The following is a 16,503-nucleotide window of genomic DNA, read 5'->3' as shown; positions in this document are numbered from 1 at the left end:
CTATTTGGTTTTTTCGTCGGTTCTCTAACTTTCCTGCTCTGTTGACTTTTTTTTGTTGCAAGGGACGGTGCCAGACACAAAACGGCTGCCTAGCTTGCCTTCAGTCACACAGGGAAGATCTCTGTGCTGTGGTGGCAACTGCTGCCGCAGCGATGTTTTAAAAAAAAATCTGCACAATCAGATCTCCACCGGCCAATCAGAAGCTTTGCCAGACAAAAAGCTCACCTGGGCCTGCTCACTCTTTAACGCCAGTCTGGAGAGTTGAGAGCCAGTTTGGTGCAGTGATTAAGTGTGCAGACGCTTATCTGGGAGAACCGGGTTGGATTCCCCACTCCTCCATTTGCACCTGCTGGAATGGCCTTGGGTCAGCCGTAGCTCTCGCAGGAGTTGTCCTTGAAAGGGCAGCTGCTGTAAAAGCTCTCTCAATCCCACCCACCTCACAGGGTGTCTGTTGTGGGAAGAAGGTAGAGGAGACTGTGACCGCTCTGAGACTTTGAGATTCAGAGTATAGGACGGGATATAAATCCAATATCATCATCTTCTTCTAAAAAAACAGTTGGCAGGCGGCAAGAGGGGTTGACATCTGCAGGCACCACACTGGGGACCCCTGAGCTGGAGGATGATCCCGGGTAACATTTGCAACTTGTGGAACAATTCCCAACAGAAAGGGTGTTAAATTCATTAGTTATGCGGCCCGGATCTGACATAAATAAGACCTCATTGGGCCAGGTCATGTGTGTCATTTAATATAATTCCAGATAGTGGAGATGTAAACTTTATAAAGGACACAGACAAACACAATTAAAGATTTTGTATCTCTCCTATGTGATCGAGGGAACTGGGCGAAGGAAGCTCTGGCTCTTTCCCTCCCTCCCCAGGGCATGAAGAGGGGGTGGAGCCTCACCAATAGAAAAGAGGCTTGGCTCGGTAGCTCTGCTGTGTGATTGAGAGAGCCTGGCAAAGCAAGCTCCCCTTCCTCTCCAAGAAAGGAGCCTCAGCCAATGGAGAAAATAGAGGCTTTGCTCTGTAGCTCCTGTGCAACTGAGCAAGCCTGGCAAAGCAAGCTGAGACACAGAATTAATCAAGAGAGAGAGAGATGAAAGCAGGCTTACCTGCAGGTCTGATAGGAACCCTCCAGGGGCCTGATTTGGCCCCGAGGCCACATGTTTGACACCCCTGCCCTAGAGAAAGATCACAACTGCACCGAATTATTCAGGTACCTCCTGGTTTTCCAGCAAGAACTAATTAGGATCTCCTACCCAACCTGCCTGAAGATTGGCCCATAAAGGTCACTCAATCCTAACCACTCTCACTTTTTTTTGTATCCAAAGCTAATTCTACAAAGCACTCCTATGCAGAAATCAGTTCCATCTGAAATTGCCAAAATATGATCAGCGGTTGCTTGATAAATGCTCCATCCCCATAAAACAGGCTTACCGCTCTGAGCGAAAAGAATCATTTGCCAACATTCAACACCCCCACCTGCATTTTATCTGCTTATCAGCTTTTCCAACAGAGGCTCTGACCCAAAAACAATGAGCTCTTTCAGTGCAAAGTTAATGGATCTGTCAAAGAACTCACATCAGGGAGGGAGAGGCATTTTGTGCTTCAGGCTGCCGAAAGTTCAGTTTGCCAACTACAGCTTCCACCAGGGAAGCGAAAGAAAAGCAGTCTGATGCTGTGCCACAAACTGCATTCCAAACTACAAGCTCTACTGGCTTCAAGGTCTACCTAACCTCCCTCCAAGGACTGTTGTGAGGGGAAAATGAGAGAAGTGAGAATCACGCACGCCACACTGAGCTCCTCCGAAGACAGAATAAAAATGGAAGACAGAAAAAGGGTGGAATGAGGACAACTGATGTAGCTTCACTGGTGTCCCCAAAACAGGCTTCATAACACAATGGCCACTCTGCCCTGAAACTGGCCTACAAAGGTCCCATGCAATCATCACGGTTAATGGCCACGGATGGACCAGCCCTCCATGAATTTGCTTAAACCCCTTTAAAACCATCAGTGCTAGTGGCCCTCACTGTGTTCCAAGGCAGTGCATTCCATAAGAAGAAGTACTTCTGCTGGCCTCTCCCACCACCCATAAGAACATAAGAGAAGCCATGTTGGATCAGGCCAATGGCCCATCCAGTCCCAACACTGGGTGTCACACAGTGGCCGAAAAAAACAACCAAGTGCCATCAGGAGGTTCACAAGTGGGGCTAGAGGTTCACAAGTGGGGCTAGAAGCCCTTCCACTTTGCCCCACCCCAAGCACCCGGAATACAGAGCATCACTGCCCCAGACAGTTCCAACAATATGCTGTGTCTAATAGCCACTGATGGACCTCTGCTCCATATTTTTATCCAGTCCCATCTTGAAGCTGGCTAATATGCTTGTAGCCGCCACCACTTCCTGTGGCAGTGAATTCCACATGTTAATCACCCTTTGGATGAAGACTTCTTTTTATCCATTCTAACCCGCGTGCTCAGCAATTTCATTGAATGCCACGAGTTCTTGTATTGTGGGAAAGGGAGAAAAGTACTTCTTTCTCTACTTTCTCCATCCCATGCTTTCTCTGAAGCTTTCTCTAAGCTGAGTTAGCGTGAGCTAGCTCACAGATTTTTAGCCTCCAGCTCACACCTTTTTGTCTTAGCTCAGGAAGGATGACCCCAGAGCATACAAATTTATGCAGGAGCTCACAACTTTAATGCCAGTCGCTCACAAAGTAGAATTTTTGCTCACAAGACTATGCAGCTCGCAAGACTATGCAGCTTAGAGGGAACTTTGCTCTGAAGGTGGCCCACCCAGGGGGTGGGTGACAATTCATTCTCTAAAAACAAATTAAAACAAAGACAGGCCAAGCTAGCCAGTCCAGACACAGACATCCTGTTCTTCAAGTCATATAAAATAATACAGTCTTGTTAACGATGCAGACCTGGTGTTTCGTAAGTGCAGACGGGAAAAGAAATGCTATCCTTATTTTTGTTCACTGCCACGCTCTTTCACACATATTTCACACAGATCAACTGCCTCAATGGAATTCCGACATCCTGCCAAGTTTTACATTTCATCCTGAACACCCATGCGATACACCCAAAACGGATGACATGCATATATCCTCTCCCCTAGCAAATAGCCGGGCTTTTAATTACGTGAATCCTGAAAGGAATGCAAACGTGCCCTCCCCTTCCCAGTCCCGCAGGGCTCTGTGGTACGAGGTATTTTACAGCTAACCTTTAGTAAGCTCAGAGTCTTTCCAAGACAGTCCAAGGAAATATGGGAGTCATGTTTCCAAGTAACCTTTTTTTTGGTCAGGGGAGCAGAGCTGCTGCAAACAGGTGCAGGAAGCTGGTTTTCTCCTTCAGATGCATTTCTCTCAAGTCAAGAGTTTGATGACTAAGTCAGGAAATGTGGGATAGGCCACGAGAGGCAACAGGATACCAGGAAGGCTGCTAAACGGCAAAATGCTCTCTTAGAAGCTCAGCAGAAGAGCATGGCTACCGTGCTTGGTGTCTTAAGCAGCAATGGCAGCAGGACCAAAAAGGAAACACCCACCCACACTGTGCTGGCTCACAAACCAATATGTGAGGCTCCAGAGTACTGGAATGCCATTACTGTACAGCTTGGTTCTCACAGATGAGATAGATATCCAGTGTCTAGGGTTATGAGAAAAAGACAATGGTAGATTTATACCCCGCCCTTCTCTGAATCAGAGTGGCTCACAATCTCCTTCATCTTCTTCCCCCACAACAGACACCCTGTGAGATGGGTGGGACTGAGAGAGCTCTCCCAGAAACTGCCCTCTCAAAGACAACTCCTACAAGAGCTATGGCTGACCCAAGGCCATTCCAGCAGGTGCAGGTGGAGGAGTGGGGAATCAAACCCGGTTCTCCCAGGTAAGAGTCCGCGCACTTAACCACTACATCAAACTGGCTCTCAGATTGCAGGAAGAATGGTAAGTCCACCAAACAAGCTCCAGCACATGGAATACCGTGGGAAGAGCCTCTCTTCTCACATAGTTTTCTATGTGCAGGGAATTGTTTTTTAAGCACAAGAGCATTCCATCATTGGAGCTGTCAGAAGCAGCTCAGACACAGACCGACCTATGGGAGCTATGAATGCAGAGGGCCTTTTTGTGCTAGCTACAGCAAAACACACAACAGGCAACTGAAACACTACCATCCCTGTGACTGCAACCTTTCAGCGCAATCCAACTGTTGGCAGCCGATGGTATTTTGCACGAACGTTGCCTTGCTTTGCACTATATAGGACATACATAAAACATTACGTTATTGTTCTCTCCCCTGACCTTCGGCTAAAGCAGCTGCTGCAGTAAGTCTTGAATGTACCAACACTACAGAAGATGAGAGGAGGGGGCTAGGTCAGAACAGACCAATGGGGCAAAAGGATCAGGGGACAGAAACTGACCCTTCTGACACACAAACAAGAGCTGGGGGGAAATCTTAGGCATGAGGCCAGCCAGGCTCTGAGAGAGTTGATACAGCTATCCCCCCTCAGCCCCCCCCCCACCACAGTGTAATAGATCCAGGCCTCAGATTCAGTAGAAGCGCAGCTTGACTGGGGGGGGGGGGCGGCCCAGGAGAGCCCCAGGTGAATGAGGCCTGCTTGGGCTAGCTAGATCTCTAGTCAGCCCAAGCAGGCCTCGCTCACCCAGGACTCTCTTTTCTTGTGTTGGGTTGCTTTTGGCTGGCATATGCTAATGAGTTATGCTAATGAGCTCCACCACCTATTTTTCTACAAAATGACCCCTGAATATATCTATTATACCGAGACTGGGCATGTCACAGTTGGTTTCAGCTCTCCCACAACAGCAAAAAGGGCAAGTCTTTCTGTTGGGATGGGCGGCAGCCTCCACCACTGAGCCACTACGAATCTTGAACTCTGCTACCACGTGTGGCAGTTCATTTTCAGGAAACAATTTCTGGCATGCTGGAAAGGATGACGACTCCCTGCTTACCTAAGAGAATGTTCCAGCCAACTGCAAAGGCAACCAAGACGGCTGGCGCTGCTGACACTCTCACTCATGCAAACACTATATTCCAGAGCGGCATTCTGCTGATTCAGAACGTTAAGACGCATTTCAAAATCCTGAGAGCAGAAAACATGAACTAGTGTTGGGGTGGGGGGTGGGGAGAGAGATTTGTCTTCTGGGCTCCAAAGACTTTAGCAACCAGTTATGGACAGAAGAAGCTAAAGCCTGGATTGCAGATAATCTAACAACAGCAGAACTCTCCCTAACAGGGGCAGGCGTTCAGTAGACTGCAACCAACATCCAGTCTGCAACTGACGCCTTACCCAGCCCACTGCTCACATGCGCCGCTTGCTAATTAGAAAAGAGCCTTGCAGCATCTTCACAATTTCAAAAGAGGGAGGGAGGGAGGGAGGGGGGGACCCAAAACCAGCAACAAGGCCATCTGAAGCCCTCTGACTCATTTTGTTTACATGAAAATGGAAATTTAACTGGGGATGGGGGTGGAGAATGACTCCATGTTCTCAGCCCAAAATGACTAGCTGACCCAGTGACTGAGTAATGCCTCACAGGACACAAATCTCAGGATCAGGCCCCAAAACCCTGAGGCCAAAAGGCAAGACTGGGACCTCATATTCAGGAAGCCTGCTAATCTGCTACAGCAACAAGGCAGGGCACACAAGCTATCTTGCCTGATGAAGGGATGACTGAGAGAGCGCCAGCAACCAATCTCTTGCATTTTCTTCCTGCTTCCTTTCACTCTGGGGCTAACAGGCTAAGGCCACCAGATACATTTTATTTCTACCCCATCCCTCAGCCAACAAACTGGGGGAGGGGGGGGGGGCAGAGAAAAGAATCTCAACAAAAGATTGCCATGTTTATGACATGCTACCCGTTCCCCTGGAGCTATGGCATTGTTTTTATACCAACTAGAGAATTATGACGGCTCACAGAATGAGAATGGGGGAACCTTGGGGACCAGAAGTTGAATAACTAGCTTGTGCAACTCACGCTGTCATAAATATAGCTACATTCAGCCGCTGCAGTCCTCAGGGGGAAGCATCCATCTCCCACTTAACGAAATACAGAGAGACACACAGTCGCTGCCCAAAATGTTTTGAACTAAAGCCTTTTCATCCCGATGACAGGAAGCAGACACTTCGGGTACCCACGCTAGCTAGAAAAGCCTCAACCAATATATAATTTCATATCCATGCTTCTACTCCGGAAGGGAGAGAGATCCCCACATATGAGCCCTGCACATGCTGTGCATCAGATGCACTCAAAATCTATGCGAATGCTTTAGCAAACACACCTAAGGGGTAAAAGGTACCAGGTCCATCAGCCAGCAATAAGCCCTCCAACACAACCACCCCTGTTAGCTGAGGCAATCCAGTCTGAAAGATGAAGTTTGGCAGGTCTAACAGAAAAGAAGAGCAGTGGGCATTTTCCAGCTCTTAGTCCAGGCACCTGTGAACACTCCCCAGAGACCCATTTTTCCTGCAGAAAAAAGTACACCCTTGTTCTTCAAATACCACGGCCTGTGGTACACAGCGCTCCTTAGAAACTGCCCATTTCACATCACAAATGCCTAGTTTGCAAACCAAACCATTATTTCTCTCCCAGAACAAATTACCCTTCTTTCAGGCAAGGACAGATTTCTCTTTCACACCACTGCTGGACTGGTGTTTTTGATGTTGTATGCACATATATATGTATTTTTAAATTCTGTAAGAACCACACACCAGAAAACAAACTTACCTGGACATCATAGAGAGCTACGATATTCTCATGTTGTAGTTCCTGGGCGGGGGGGGGGGGGGAAATAAGAAAAACAAGAAATTCAGAGATATGCTTCAAAGTCAAGACTACAAGCAGAGTCGATGGTCAAAAAACCCAGGTGCTATCAGGAAGTCCACCAGTACGGCCAGGACATTAGAAGCCCTCCCACTGTTGCTTCCCCAGCAACAAGAATACAGAGCATCACTGCCCCAGACAGAGAGTTCCATCTATACCTTGTGGCTAATAGCCACTGATGGACCTCTGCATCATATGTTTACCCAATCCATGAAAAAAGTTCTGCTTGGAGACAACGAAAAATTAATTTCAAAATTATATACATTACTTTTAAAATGGTCTACGGAAGATGAAGTAGCAAAATCTCAAATGATTAAGTGGGCAATTAATGTAAATAAAGAAATACAGATGGAAACTTGGGAATATTTGTGGAAGAACTCTATGAAGCTTTCGACGTGTCATAGTATTAAAGAGAACTGTTTTAAAATGATGTATAGATGGTATATGACTCCTAAGAAATTGGCAAAGATGAATAATAAGATGCCAGACAGATGTTGGAAATGTAAAAAACATGAAGGTTCTTTCTACCATATGTGGTGGACTTGTGAAAGAGCAAAAAAGTATTTGCAGATGATTCAAAAAGAAATTTCTAGGATCTTGGGATATGAATTTAAGAAAGTTGCAGAGACTTTTCTGTTGGGATTACAAATGGAAAAATTTTCAAAAGAAGACAGAACTATAATTTGCTTTCAGCTGCTAGGACATTATATGCGCAGTTGTGGAAGCAAGAAAAAATACCAGAGAAATGGAATTGTATTGTAAAAGTTATGACATGGAGTGAAATGGACAAATTAACAAGAATTTTAAGAGACTATGATTTAGAATTTTTTAAGATGGAGTGGAAAAAGTTCAGAAGATATGTAGAAAAAGAGTGGAAAATAAAAGGACATTGGACAATTTTTGATAATGATTAAGTCTTAGAAAAAAGAAGAATATGAAGTTTTGTTTTTATTAGTTAGGGGTACCTTTAAACACTAGTACTTTAAGTAAATAACACCAGCGGGGGTCAAGTAACGGGGGGAGGGGTGGGTAGAAAGTAATATATGGGATAGATAAAAGAAGTTATTAATGATGCAAGAAATATAATTTGTTACCATATGTTACCAAATAAAATTGTTTTAACTGTGAATATGTTTACCCAATCCCCGCTTGAAGCAATCTATGAATGTAGCTGCCACCACCTCCTGTGGCAGTGAACTGCATGTGTTAATCACTCGTTGGGCGAAAAGGTACTTCCTTTTATCTGTTCTTTTATCAGCTTCCTGACAGATGCAGAAGAGAGGGCATTCCAAGCATCATGGACTGCAAGGGCCACTTCTGAGAGGTCCCAGCATTCCCTGCCTCAACTAATCTACCTGGAGACAAAAGTGGAAAGCAGAACAAGGCCTCTGCCAGGGCCCCATTACAGCACAAGAACCAGTATAGGCTACTAAGGGGTTTAAAAGACTAAAAGCAGCACTTTTGTGTTATACCCAGAAACAAACTTGGAATCAACGAAACACTTCGGCATAACAGTTATGTCCTCCCATCAGCACTCTCCCAATAGGAAGTACGCCACTAGAATCTCCAACAGTCTTCAAGGGCAACCATACAGAGCATGCTTTACAGCAGCCCAACTAGAGCATGCATCCTTCCCTAGGTGTGGCCACAGCCAGTGTGCCAACCTCAGATGATCAATGGAATTCCCAGCAACGGCCACCATCTTTGTGTTCTGGTACCATGTCCACAGCTAAGATACAGCCCTCTAGGGAAGGGCAATCCCTCACAGCACTACAGCCTTCTAGATAAAACAACTCCATCTTCTCTGGAGTAGTAAGCCGTTCATCCCTGTTCCCAGGCAACTGTGCAAGGGGTTCCACTCCCTCATCTGGCTCTGCGCTTGGGGCAATCAGCTGACTTATAGCGCTTCAAATTCCTTGACAAGGATTTGAAAAGCACTGGGGAAGAAGACACAATCTTGTCATCTCCTAGGCTAACTCCAGTGGGGCAAAGACTGTAGGCAGCTGTGCTGGTCCAAAGAGGAAAAAAATTCCAAATCTGATAGCTGTATAATAACTATGAGGAGCCCCGTGGCTCACAACCTGAGTTCGATCCCGGCGGAAGCTGGGTTCAGGTAGCCAGCTCAAGATTGACTCAGGCTTCCATCTTTCCGAAGTCGGTAAAATGAGTCCTCGGCTTGCTGGGGGGGGGGGGGGGGGAGTGTAGATGACTGGGGAAGGCAATGGCAAACCACCCTGTAAAAAAGTCTGCCATGAAAACATCGTGAAGCGGCGTCACCCCACGCGTCGGTATAAGCCCCCTGACTAGGATCAAAATATCACAAAATACCACTGCACGTGTTAATGCTCCCCAGAACTCTTCATCAGACTGAGTATTAAGGGCACAAAGGAGGCAGGGAAGGAGAGCTGTTTCAGGGCAAGTTGCTGGCAGGACCCCCAAAGCCTGCAGTTTTATATCTCTCTTCGAATAAAGACTCAGACTTCGTGCAAAACAGATGTCAAGACGTCCCAGAGGCTCCTGGGATAGAGAAGCAAAAACGACCATTCTCACTTTGGAAGATATAAACACAACCTGTCAACTGGATCACCCCAGCTCTTTTTGAAATCCACAGCTCCCTTGGAAGCAATACAGAAAGTCTTATATTAACGTAGTTGGAAAATATTTTTACATGAGCCAAGAGAATATCACCTGGTCGCTGGAGGACATGCATCTCCCCCTAAGTATGGGAGGAAACTCCCACGGGGCAGAGCAGCGGCTCCCCACCATCATTGTCTGGGACCTACCTGGCAGGTAAGAGCACAACCACCGCGAGGGGTTCTTCGGACTGCAAACCTGCTCCAGACTACCGTCATCCCCAGTGGTATCAAAAGCCACAGGGACCCACCCACACTGGGAGGTTCGAGGGAAGAAAGCTCTACTGACCCATGGCTCAGTGGCATAGGGAAGGTGCTGCGGATGAGCAGCAGGGCATCTCTTTGGCATGCAGGAGGTCCCAAGTTCCATCTCCAGGCATTTCCAGTTAAAAAGATCAGGTAGTAGTAGGTGATGTAACAGGCGTCTGCCTAACACTGGAGAGCCACTGCCAGTCTAAGCAGACAATACCGACCTTGATAAATCAATGGTTGTAATTCAATACGTTCACTGCCTGGAGCCCTATATATTCAGGGAAGGGTGGTCTATACATTTAAATTATAAATAAATAAATGGCAGCTTTTCTTGCGACCCTAAGCAAATCTGTGTTTCAAGGAACAACAAGAGTCACTCCAAACTGCCTAGGAACCTTTAAAGGAAGATAATTGGTTTCTAAAATTCACTGTAGCATAAGAGATAATGTGGTGTTTTATAAGAAGAAGAAGATGATGATGATATTGGATTTATATCCTGTCCTCCACTCCGAAGAGTCTCGGACCGACTCACAATCTCCTTTACCTTCCCGCCCCCCAACAGACTCCCTGTGAGGTGAGTGGGGCTGAGAGGGCTCTCACAGCAGCTGCCCTTTCAAGGACAACCTCTGCCAGAGCTATGGCTGACCCAAGGCCATTCCAGCAGGTGCAGGTGGAGGAGTGGGGAATCAAACCCGGCTCTCCCAGATAAGAGTCCGCACACTTAACCACTACACCAAACTGGCTGTGGATGCTCCTGCTGCATTTCACACAGGGCTGAATAATGTTCCGTTGAGGCATCTTTGTTTATTAAAAAAAAAAAAAAGCCAGTGAAACTCAAGCTGCTACTGAACAAATGCTGAGAGTAGTTGAAATGCTTAAATTCTGAGGTATGGGGGAAGATTTCTGGCAGACGACAACCCCACAAATAGGGCAAGAGGAGGATAATAAAGACTACTTTAATGGAAGAGTCAGGCACAAAAAGTGGCCCTGCGTATGATAAACTTGGCACTCATAACCTGTGTGGACTCCACTGCATTAGTAAGCTGCAATACCCAGTACCAAATTCCTATTAGGTAAGAGAGAAACCTGCAGTACCACAGGAAGCAAAGAGATGGGGAGAGGACAGAAAATGCTGTTACTTCTGCTTCTGGGGCTGAAGCAGGTGGGTATACAACAAAAGATGATGAGGACTGCATTCAGACATCCCTATAAACTGTGGTGATGTCCTCTCAGACCCCAATGAAACTGGAAAACATTCAATCAAGCTCCAATCTGGCATGGTGTCCAAATGCAGGCACCCTAGGAAATTGCTTTCCCACCCCACAAGCCAAGATGCAAAACCTCGGTTGAACCTCAGTTTTAAAGCATCAGCTTAAGGGACTCAGGGGAATACAAACTTCAATTCACTGCGGTGCCCGCACCTGGAAGTCACAATGAACTGGACCTGGACCAAGCCTGGAAGTGTTAGATGCTGAACGCAAAAGGAGGTGGGAAAATGGCCAAGGCACAAACACAGCAATAAGCTGCGTTTGGCACACAACGGGAGTTTAACCGCAGCTTGTCATGATACCAAACGTAGGTATCAGCAAGAAGTCTGCTTATCAACTGACAACTGTGGCACCATTGCACTGGTTTTCTAAGAACACGGAGGCATTTCCCTATAAATTTGAGGAGGAATATCACCAACATCACACTATGTAGGCACAGGCATGCTTAACATTTTTGTTTTAGCAACTATATTTTGATTCAGTGAGAAGCAGAGAACTGCTGGGGACTCTATGCCAGATCCAGATACCCTATGCGTGCCACAGAATACAGAGGTGGCAGAGAAACTGCTGCTCATGTCACCAACATCTGCTTAATTTTATTATACTCGATACCTTGTGGATCAACTGCCTGACACTGAGCCAAATGAAGCTGCCCAAAAGCAGGAGAGAGAGAGACAGACAGAGAGAGACAAAGAAGCAGCAACTGGTCACTCGTTGCCACCCCCTCTAGAAAAACTTGCTGCTGCTCTGGACTACCTGGCCAGTCCTCAGAAGCTGCAGATGAACTGGGTTTAGAAAAGAAACACCACCAGGATTCAAGACTAGAGCCAGAGAAGGTGTGCTGCAATCTAGCACCGGATTCGTGCAACTGCAAGTCAATTGCTTCCAAGTGTCACAGTAAAGACAAGTTCAAGACAAAACCCACCTGCATTCTTGCTTCAACCCCAACAGCCAATTGGCACCAAGGGGTAGGGTGCCTCCACACACCAGCCCTACACTCGGGGACCGGTCAGGAAGAAGAGGTGGGGCATGACACCATCATTCCCAGTCCCAGCTGACTATGTGGCCTGGCACACCGCACTGAGCCACTTTTGTGGGAAGGGCGGGATATAAATCATAAATAAATAAAATAAATAAATAAAACTATTGCTGGAACCGCAGAAGAAGAATTCCATCTCATTGAGGTACAGAGTGACAAAGCAGGCTGGCTACCGGAACAGAGTTCCAACCAGTATACTTTGCCCCGTTTCTCTCTTCTGGGTGTCTCTCACATTGAATTTACAGAGTGAAAAAAAGTCTAACGAACAAAACCCAGTAGAAGTCAAATACCTGATCTGAAAGCGCGTTGAATCTTGCACAGAGAAGTGATAGTGTACACGCAGAGATGCACGACTAAGCATACAGGATGCTTCTGGTTTTCACAAAACTAGTTGCCTCCACTCAAGAATTCCTCCTTTTGATTTTACCTCTTCTCTTGCGAAAAACAAATACATATTTTTGTGCCTTTTTATCTCCTCAAGCCATTTTTCCCTGTTAATTTACACAACAGCAGACACCAATTACATTCTCTGGGGCAGTGATGCTCTGTATTCTTGGTGTTTGGGGGGGCCAGTGGGAGGGCCCACACTGGAGTTCCGGCCCCACTAATGGACCTCCTTATGTTACCTGGGTTTTGGCCACTGTGTGACACAGAGTGCTGGATCGGATAGGCCACTGGCCTGATCCAGTGTGTTTTCTCTTATGTTCTTACATAAAACTGGCATAAGAACAAATTGGGAACACCAATTATGACAACGGTAAAGGCATAAAGACTCTCAACGCAAACATACAAAACCCAAAAAAGAGCACCTTTGTCCATTCCTACCAGCCACGTGTGCTGCTACCAAATCTATTTCTTTATACCTCACACTGCTAGTGCACAAAACCCCAAAGCTAACCCACACATTGCTCCTACTGGATCAGTTAATGTTTTATTTATGTCTCTAGGTCATCCCAGGGTGACAGAAGCTAGGGAGAATTTCACCAGCCTCCCAAAGCTGCCACCCACGCTAGTCCAAGTAAAGAATAGGAAGAAGTTTGTCTGAAAAACAACTCAGTGCAGTTACAAGGTAAGCCAAACAGCACATGCTGGCTTGGCTCTACGGCTGCACAGGAGGCAAATATAGGCAGTGTGTATTCTATGCTGCCAACACCCGCTACCTCCAAATGTTGCACCAAGCAAATTCAAGATTTTTTTATCCAGAACAAATGGGTTCCATTACTGGTATGAGTTGCATTCTTATGTATATTTGCTTACTTCTCACAGCTATTAATACTGATTGTCTGAGATTGACATTAAAGGACTTCAAGGCATTCTTCGCCCAACCATCAGAAATCTTACTCAACCACTCCACCGGCTTTTGCAATTTCAGCAGACTGACCTTCTGCGTATGAACAAACATTGTGGTCCCACAGGATGTAAAACATAAAGCAGCACCCTTGCAGAAACAGGTCTCAAACTGGTCAATGTCTAGATGGGAGGCCTCCTGGGGACCCCCCCACCTCCCACACATCACCTTGAGTTCCGTGATGGAACGAAAAGGGGAAGTACATGTAATACTGAGGGCTAGAAACATGATGTACTTCAAAGATGCTGACTTTTGGAAAATGTGAGTACACCAATGTCAAACGCATTCATGCCCACACATATAACGTACCATTTCATGAGACCTCCCAGGATAGCCTGAAGGAGTAGAAATTTGTCTTTTCATGTAACCTATAAAAGCAAGGATTCTCAAGACACTGGCTTCTGTGTCTAATACCAAAGTCTAGGTCCGGGGTGGCCAAAGTGTGACTCGGGAGCCATATGTGGTTCTTTCACACATATTGTGTGGCTCTCAAAGCCCCCACCACTCCATCGGCCAGCTTGGAGAAAGCATTTGTCTCTTGAAATCACTTCTCCATGCCAAGCCAGCCGGCAGCTTGGAAAATGTATTTAAAGTTACTGCTGCTTTATTTCCACCTCCCTCTCCCTCCTCCCTCTATTTGCCTGCCTTCCTCCCAGCTCTCAAACATCCGACACTCCTTTCTTGTGGCTCTCAAACATCTGATGTTTATTCTATGTGGCTCTCGAGTTAAGCAAGTTTGGCCACCCCTGGTCTAGCCTTTCCTCTCTCTACTGAGAATCTGAATAAAGCTCTGATAATACTCAGATTTTCCCCTTCCCTCTACCTAACAGGCTCTCCACCTGCTCCACGCCTATTTCTAGAGCTGAGAGGTAGCTCAGCCTCTGCTCTTCCCCTTCCAGTTCTCATCTTTTGCGAAGGATAAAAGACACGACTGTTGGAAACAAACATACAACAGGACAAGCTTTGGATGGTGATGACAAACATACCTTTAAAATTTTTATCTCTTTCCCGAGTAGGATCTGAGACTTCGACAAGTTCTTTTTGTTAATGCTTTTAATAGCCACTTCCCAGTCAGTTTTCTGAAAAAGGGAGAAAACCATGTTTCAGTTTCAAAGGATTTCTCCCCCCCCCCCAAAAAAAACTTGTCAAGCAAGTAACTAAGGCGTTCCGCACCAAAGAATGTCTAGACCAGTTCAATTTCTTATTTGCGCAGACCAGATTTCCTTGCCAAGTGAGATCAATACGGGAAGCCTAAGATGACTGTGGGTAGCTAGCAGGGTTACCAGCAGGCTGGTGCTGCAGTCCTAATCAGTGAGTATCTTAAATTCAATGAATATGAGTGACAGCTGGATCCTAGGGCTAAATCAAGAGCACCAAATGGAACTCGGAAGTTAGCCCAGAGGAAAAGACAGGAAATGATGCTTGGGGAGAAAGGTTCCTTGGTAGTATACTTTGAGGTCAAGAGGTGGAGCTGTGGTCCACCGTCTTCCATCCCTCTTCCAAGGTCTAAGGCACTGGTGTGTTCTAAGCCTAGAATTCAAATCCTCATTATGAAAAAAAAGTAACCCAATAAAAATCCTGGTTTCATTTTTCATATGTTCACTAAAGGCATCTTAGGTGACGTCTCCAACATTATCAAAACTTTTAAATAGAACATTTAGAATCCAATGTGGTCACAAAATGCAAACCTCCCCACCTACTTTATGCCAAAGCAGCTAAGATCTGTCTTCAATACACTTTTCTCCAACCAAAAACAAGAGCAAGACTCTTGTTTCAGCTCTCTCAAATTTTTACCCTTCATGTGTCTAATCCAATTTTAGTCTTCCACCGCTTCTGAGTTCGATTTTTATTTGCTTAGTAGCCTGGCCAGCATGGCTAGTCATGTTTTAGTTACACAACACTTTTGTTTTATATCAGTCAGTCAATTCTGTGATCTTTTAAACAAAACATTTCTGGGAAAAACGGAGAAGGGGGGGGAACAACACAAGAGCTATTTCAAAAAGCAAGGAAATTCCAAATAGCCTCTTTTTGTGCCACAGGAACTTGTAACTTTTTTAAAAAGTGCCTTCGTCTTACTTGTCTTTAAGGCTTTCGAGAAACAATTTTTAAATATATAGTTTTTAAATACACAAACACACACACCCATGAATGTACAAGGCATTTTATAAAAAGGAAAGATGAAGAAGCCCCTGCCTTAAAGAGTTTACAATCTACCTTTGAAAATAGAAAGGGGGGTTTCTCTCTCTCTTGCAATGTGTACGGTAGTCAATTTAATCTGATCTTCCGACAGGCAAGGAATTGAGGCAGGGAAGTGTTAGCTTGGCTCAAGGCCACTTAGTGAGCCTGTCGCAAAACAAGTTTACAAAGATTCCAGCAGAAATGTATGCCAGAGGCACACATACATTAAAACAATACAGAGCAAGTTTCTTTTTTTAATTAAACAAAGACCTAAAGGAGCACTGAAGCCACTTGTAGGCTATGTGGAAGGTAGACCTGGTCAGGTTTTCCCACAAGGGACATAAATCTGATGCCCTTTTGCCTTAAAAAAATAAATGACTCCTTGTATAAGGGCAGTGATGCTGGAAAAGGAGACACCTATGAAATCAGAGGAATCTTAACCAATCTGCATAGTGCCAGTTTCCCATTAGATCTGCAGTAATCACGTGAAGGGAAGGGGAAAAAAAATCCTGAACCAACAAAACGTTGGTGACTGGTGCAAAAAAAACAATCTTCTGTCCTAGGCTGACGTCTCTCGGGTCCCCACCTCCCCCCACCCTTCAGGCTTGAAGAGATCTACAAGAACAAGCAGAAGAAAAAGAGGGGCGGGGAGAGAGCCCACCCCCCAACAGCTAACATTTAGCAAAACATTAGCTAAAAAGGGGTGGACGAGTCCAGAACCCACAACAACAGGCTGACATCATCACGCCTTTTCGATAAAAACAAAACAGGCGTGGATTTTGCAGAAATACAGGCTCCGGCATATCCGTGCCAAAAAGAAATTTCCCAACCGGTAGTTTCTGTCAGACCTCAGCAGGTGCCCCCGAACACTCAAGATCAAGCAGCAAACCATAAAAGCAATAAGGAAAACCTGTAGGGGAAAAAAGCGAGGGGGGGGGCAGTTAAGGA

General features: G+C 45.8%; 1 protein-coding gene across 1 annotated transcript in view; it reads right to left on the bottom strand.

Moving 5' to 3' along the window:
* Positions 1 to 16,503, bottom strand: part of ULK2 (unc-51 like autophagy activating kinase 2) — a 98,540-nt gene that overhangs the window by 81,658 nt on the left and 379 nt on the right. Inside the window, exons 2-3 of the mRNA XM_060259003.1 lie at positions 14,364 to 14,456; positions 6,742 to 6,783 (exon numbers count right to left, since the gene is read on the bottom strand). Of these exons, the coding sequence (XP_060114986.1) occupies positions 6,742 to 6,783; positions 14,364 to 14,456 (135 nt within the window). The remainder of the gene's footprint in view (positions 1 to 6,741; positions 6,784 to 14,363; positions 14,457 to 16,503) is intronic.

The sequence above is a fragment of the Heteronotia binoei genome, chromosome 18, assembly GCF_032191835.1.
Source record: "Heteronotia binoei isolate CCM8104 ecotype False Entrance Well chromosome 18, APGP_CSIRO_Hbin_v1, whole genome shotgun sequence".
Classification (NCBI taxonomy): Eukaryota; Metazoa; Chordata; class Lepidosauria; order Squamata; family Gekkonidae; genus Heteronotia; species Heteronotia binoei.
This window is presented reverse-complemented; position numbering and strand designations above follow the sequence as displayed.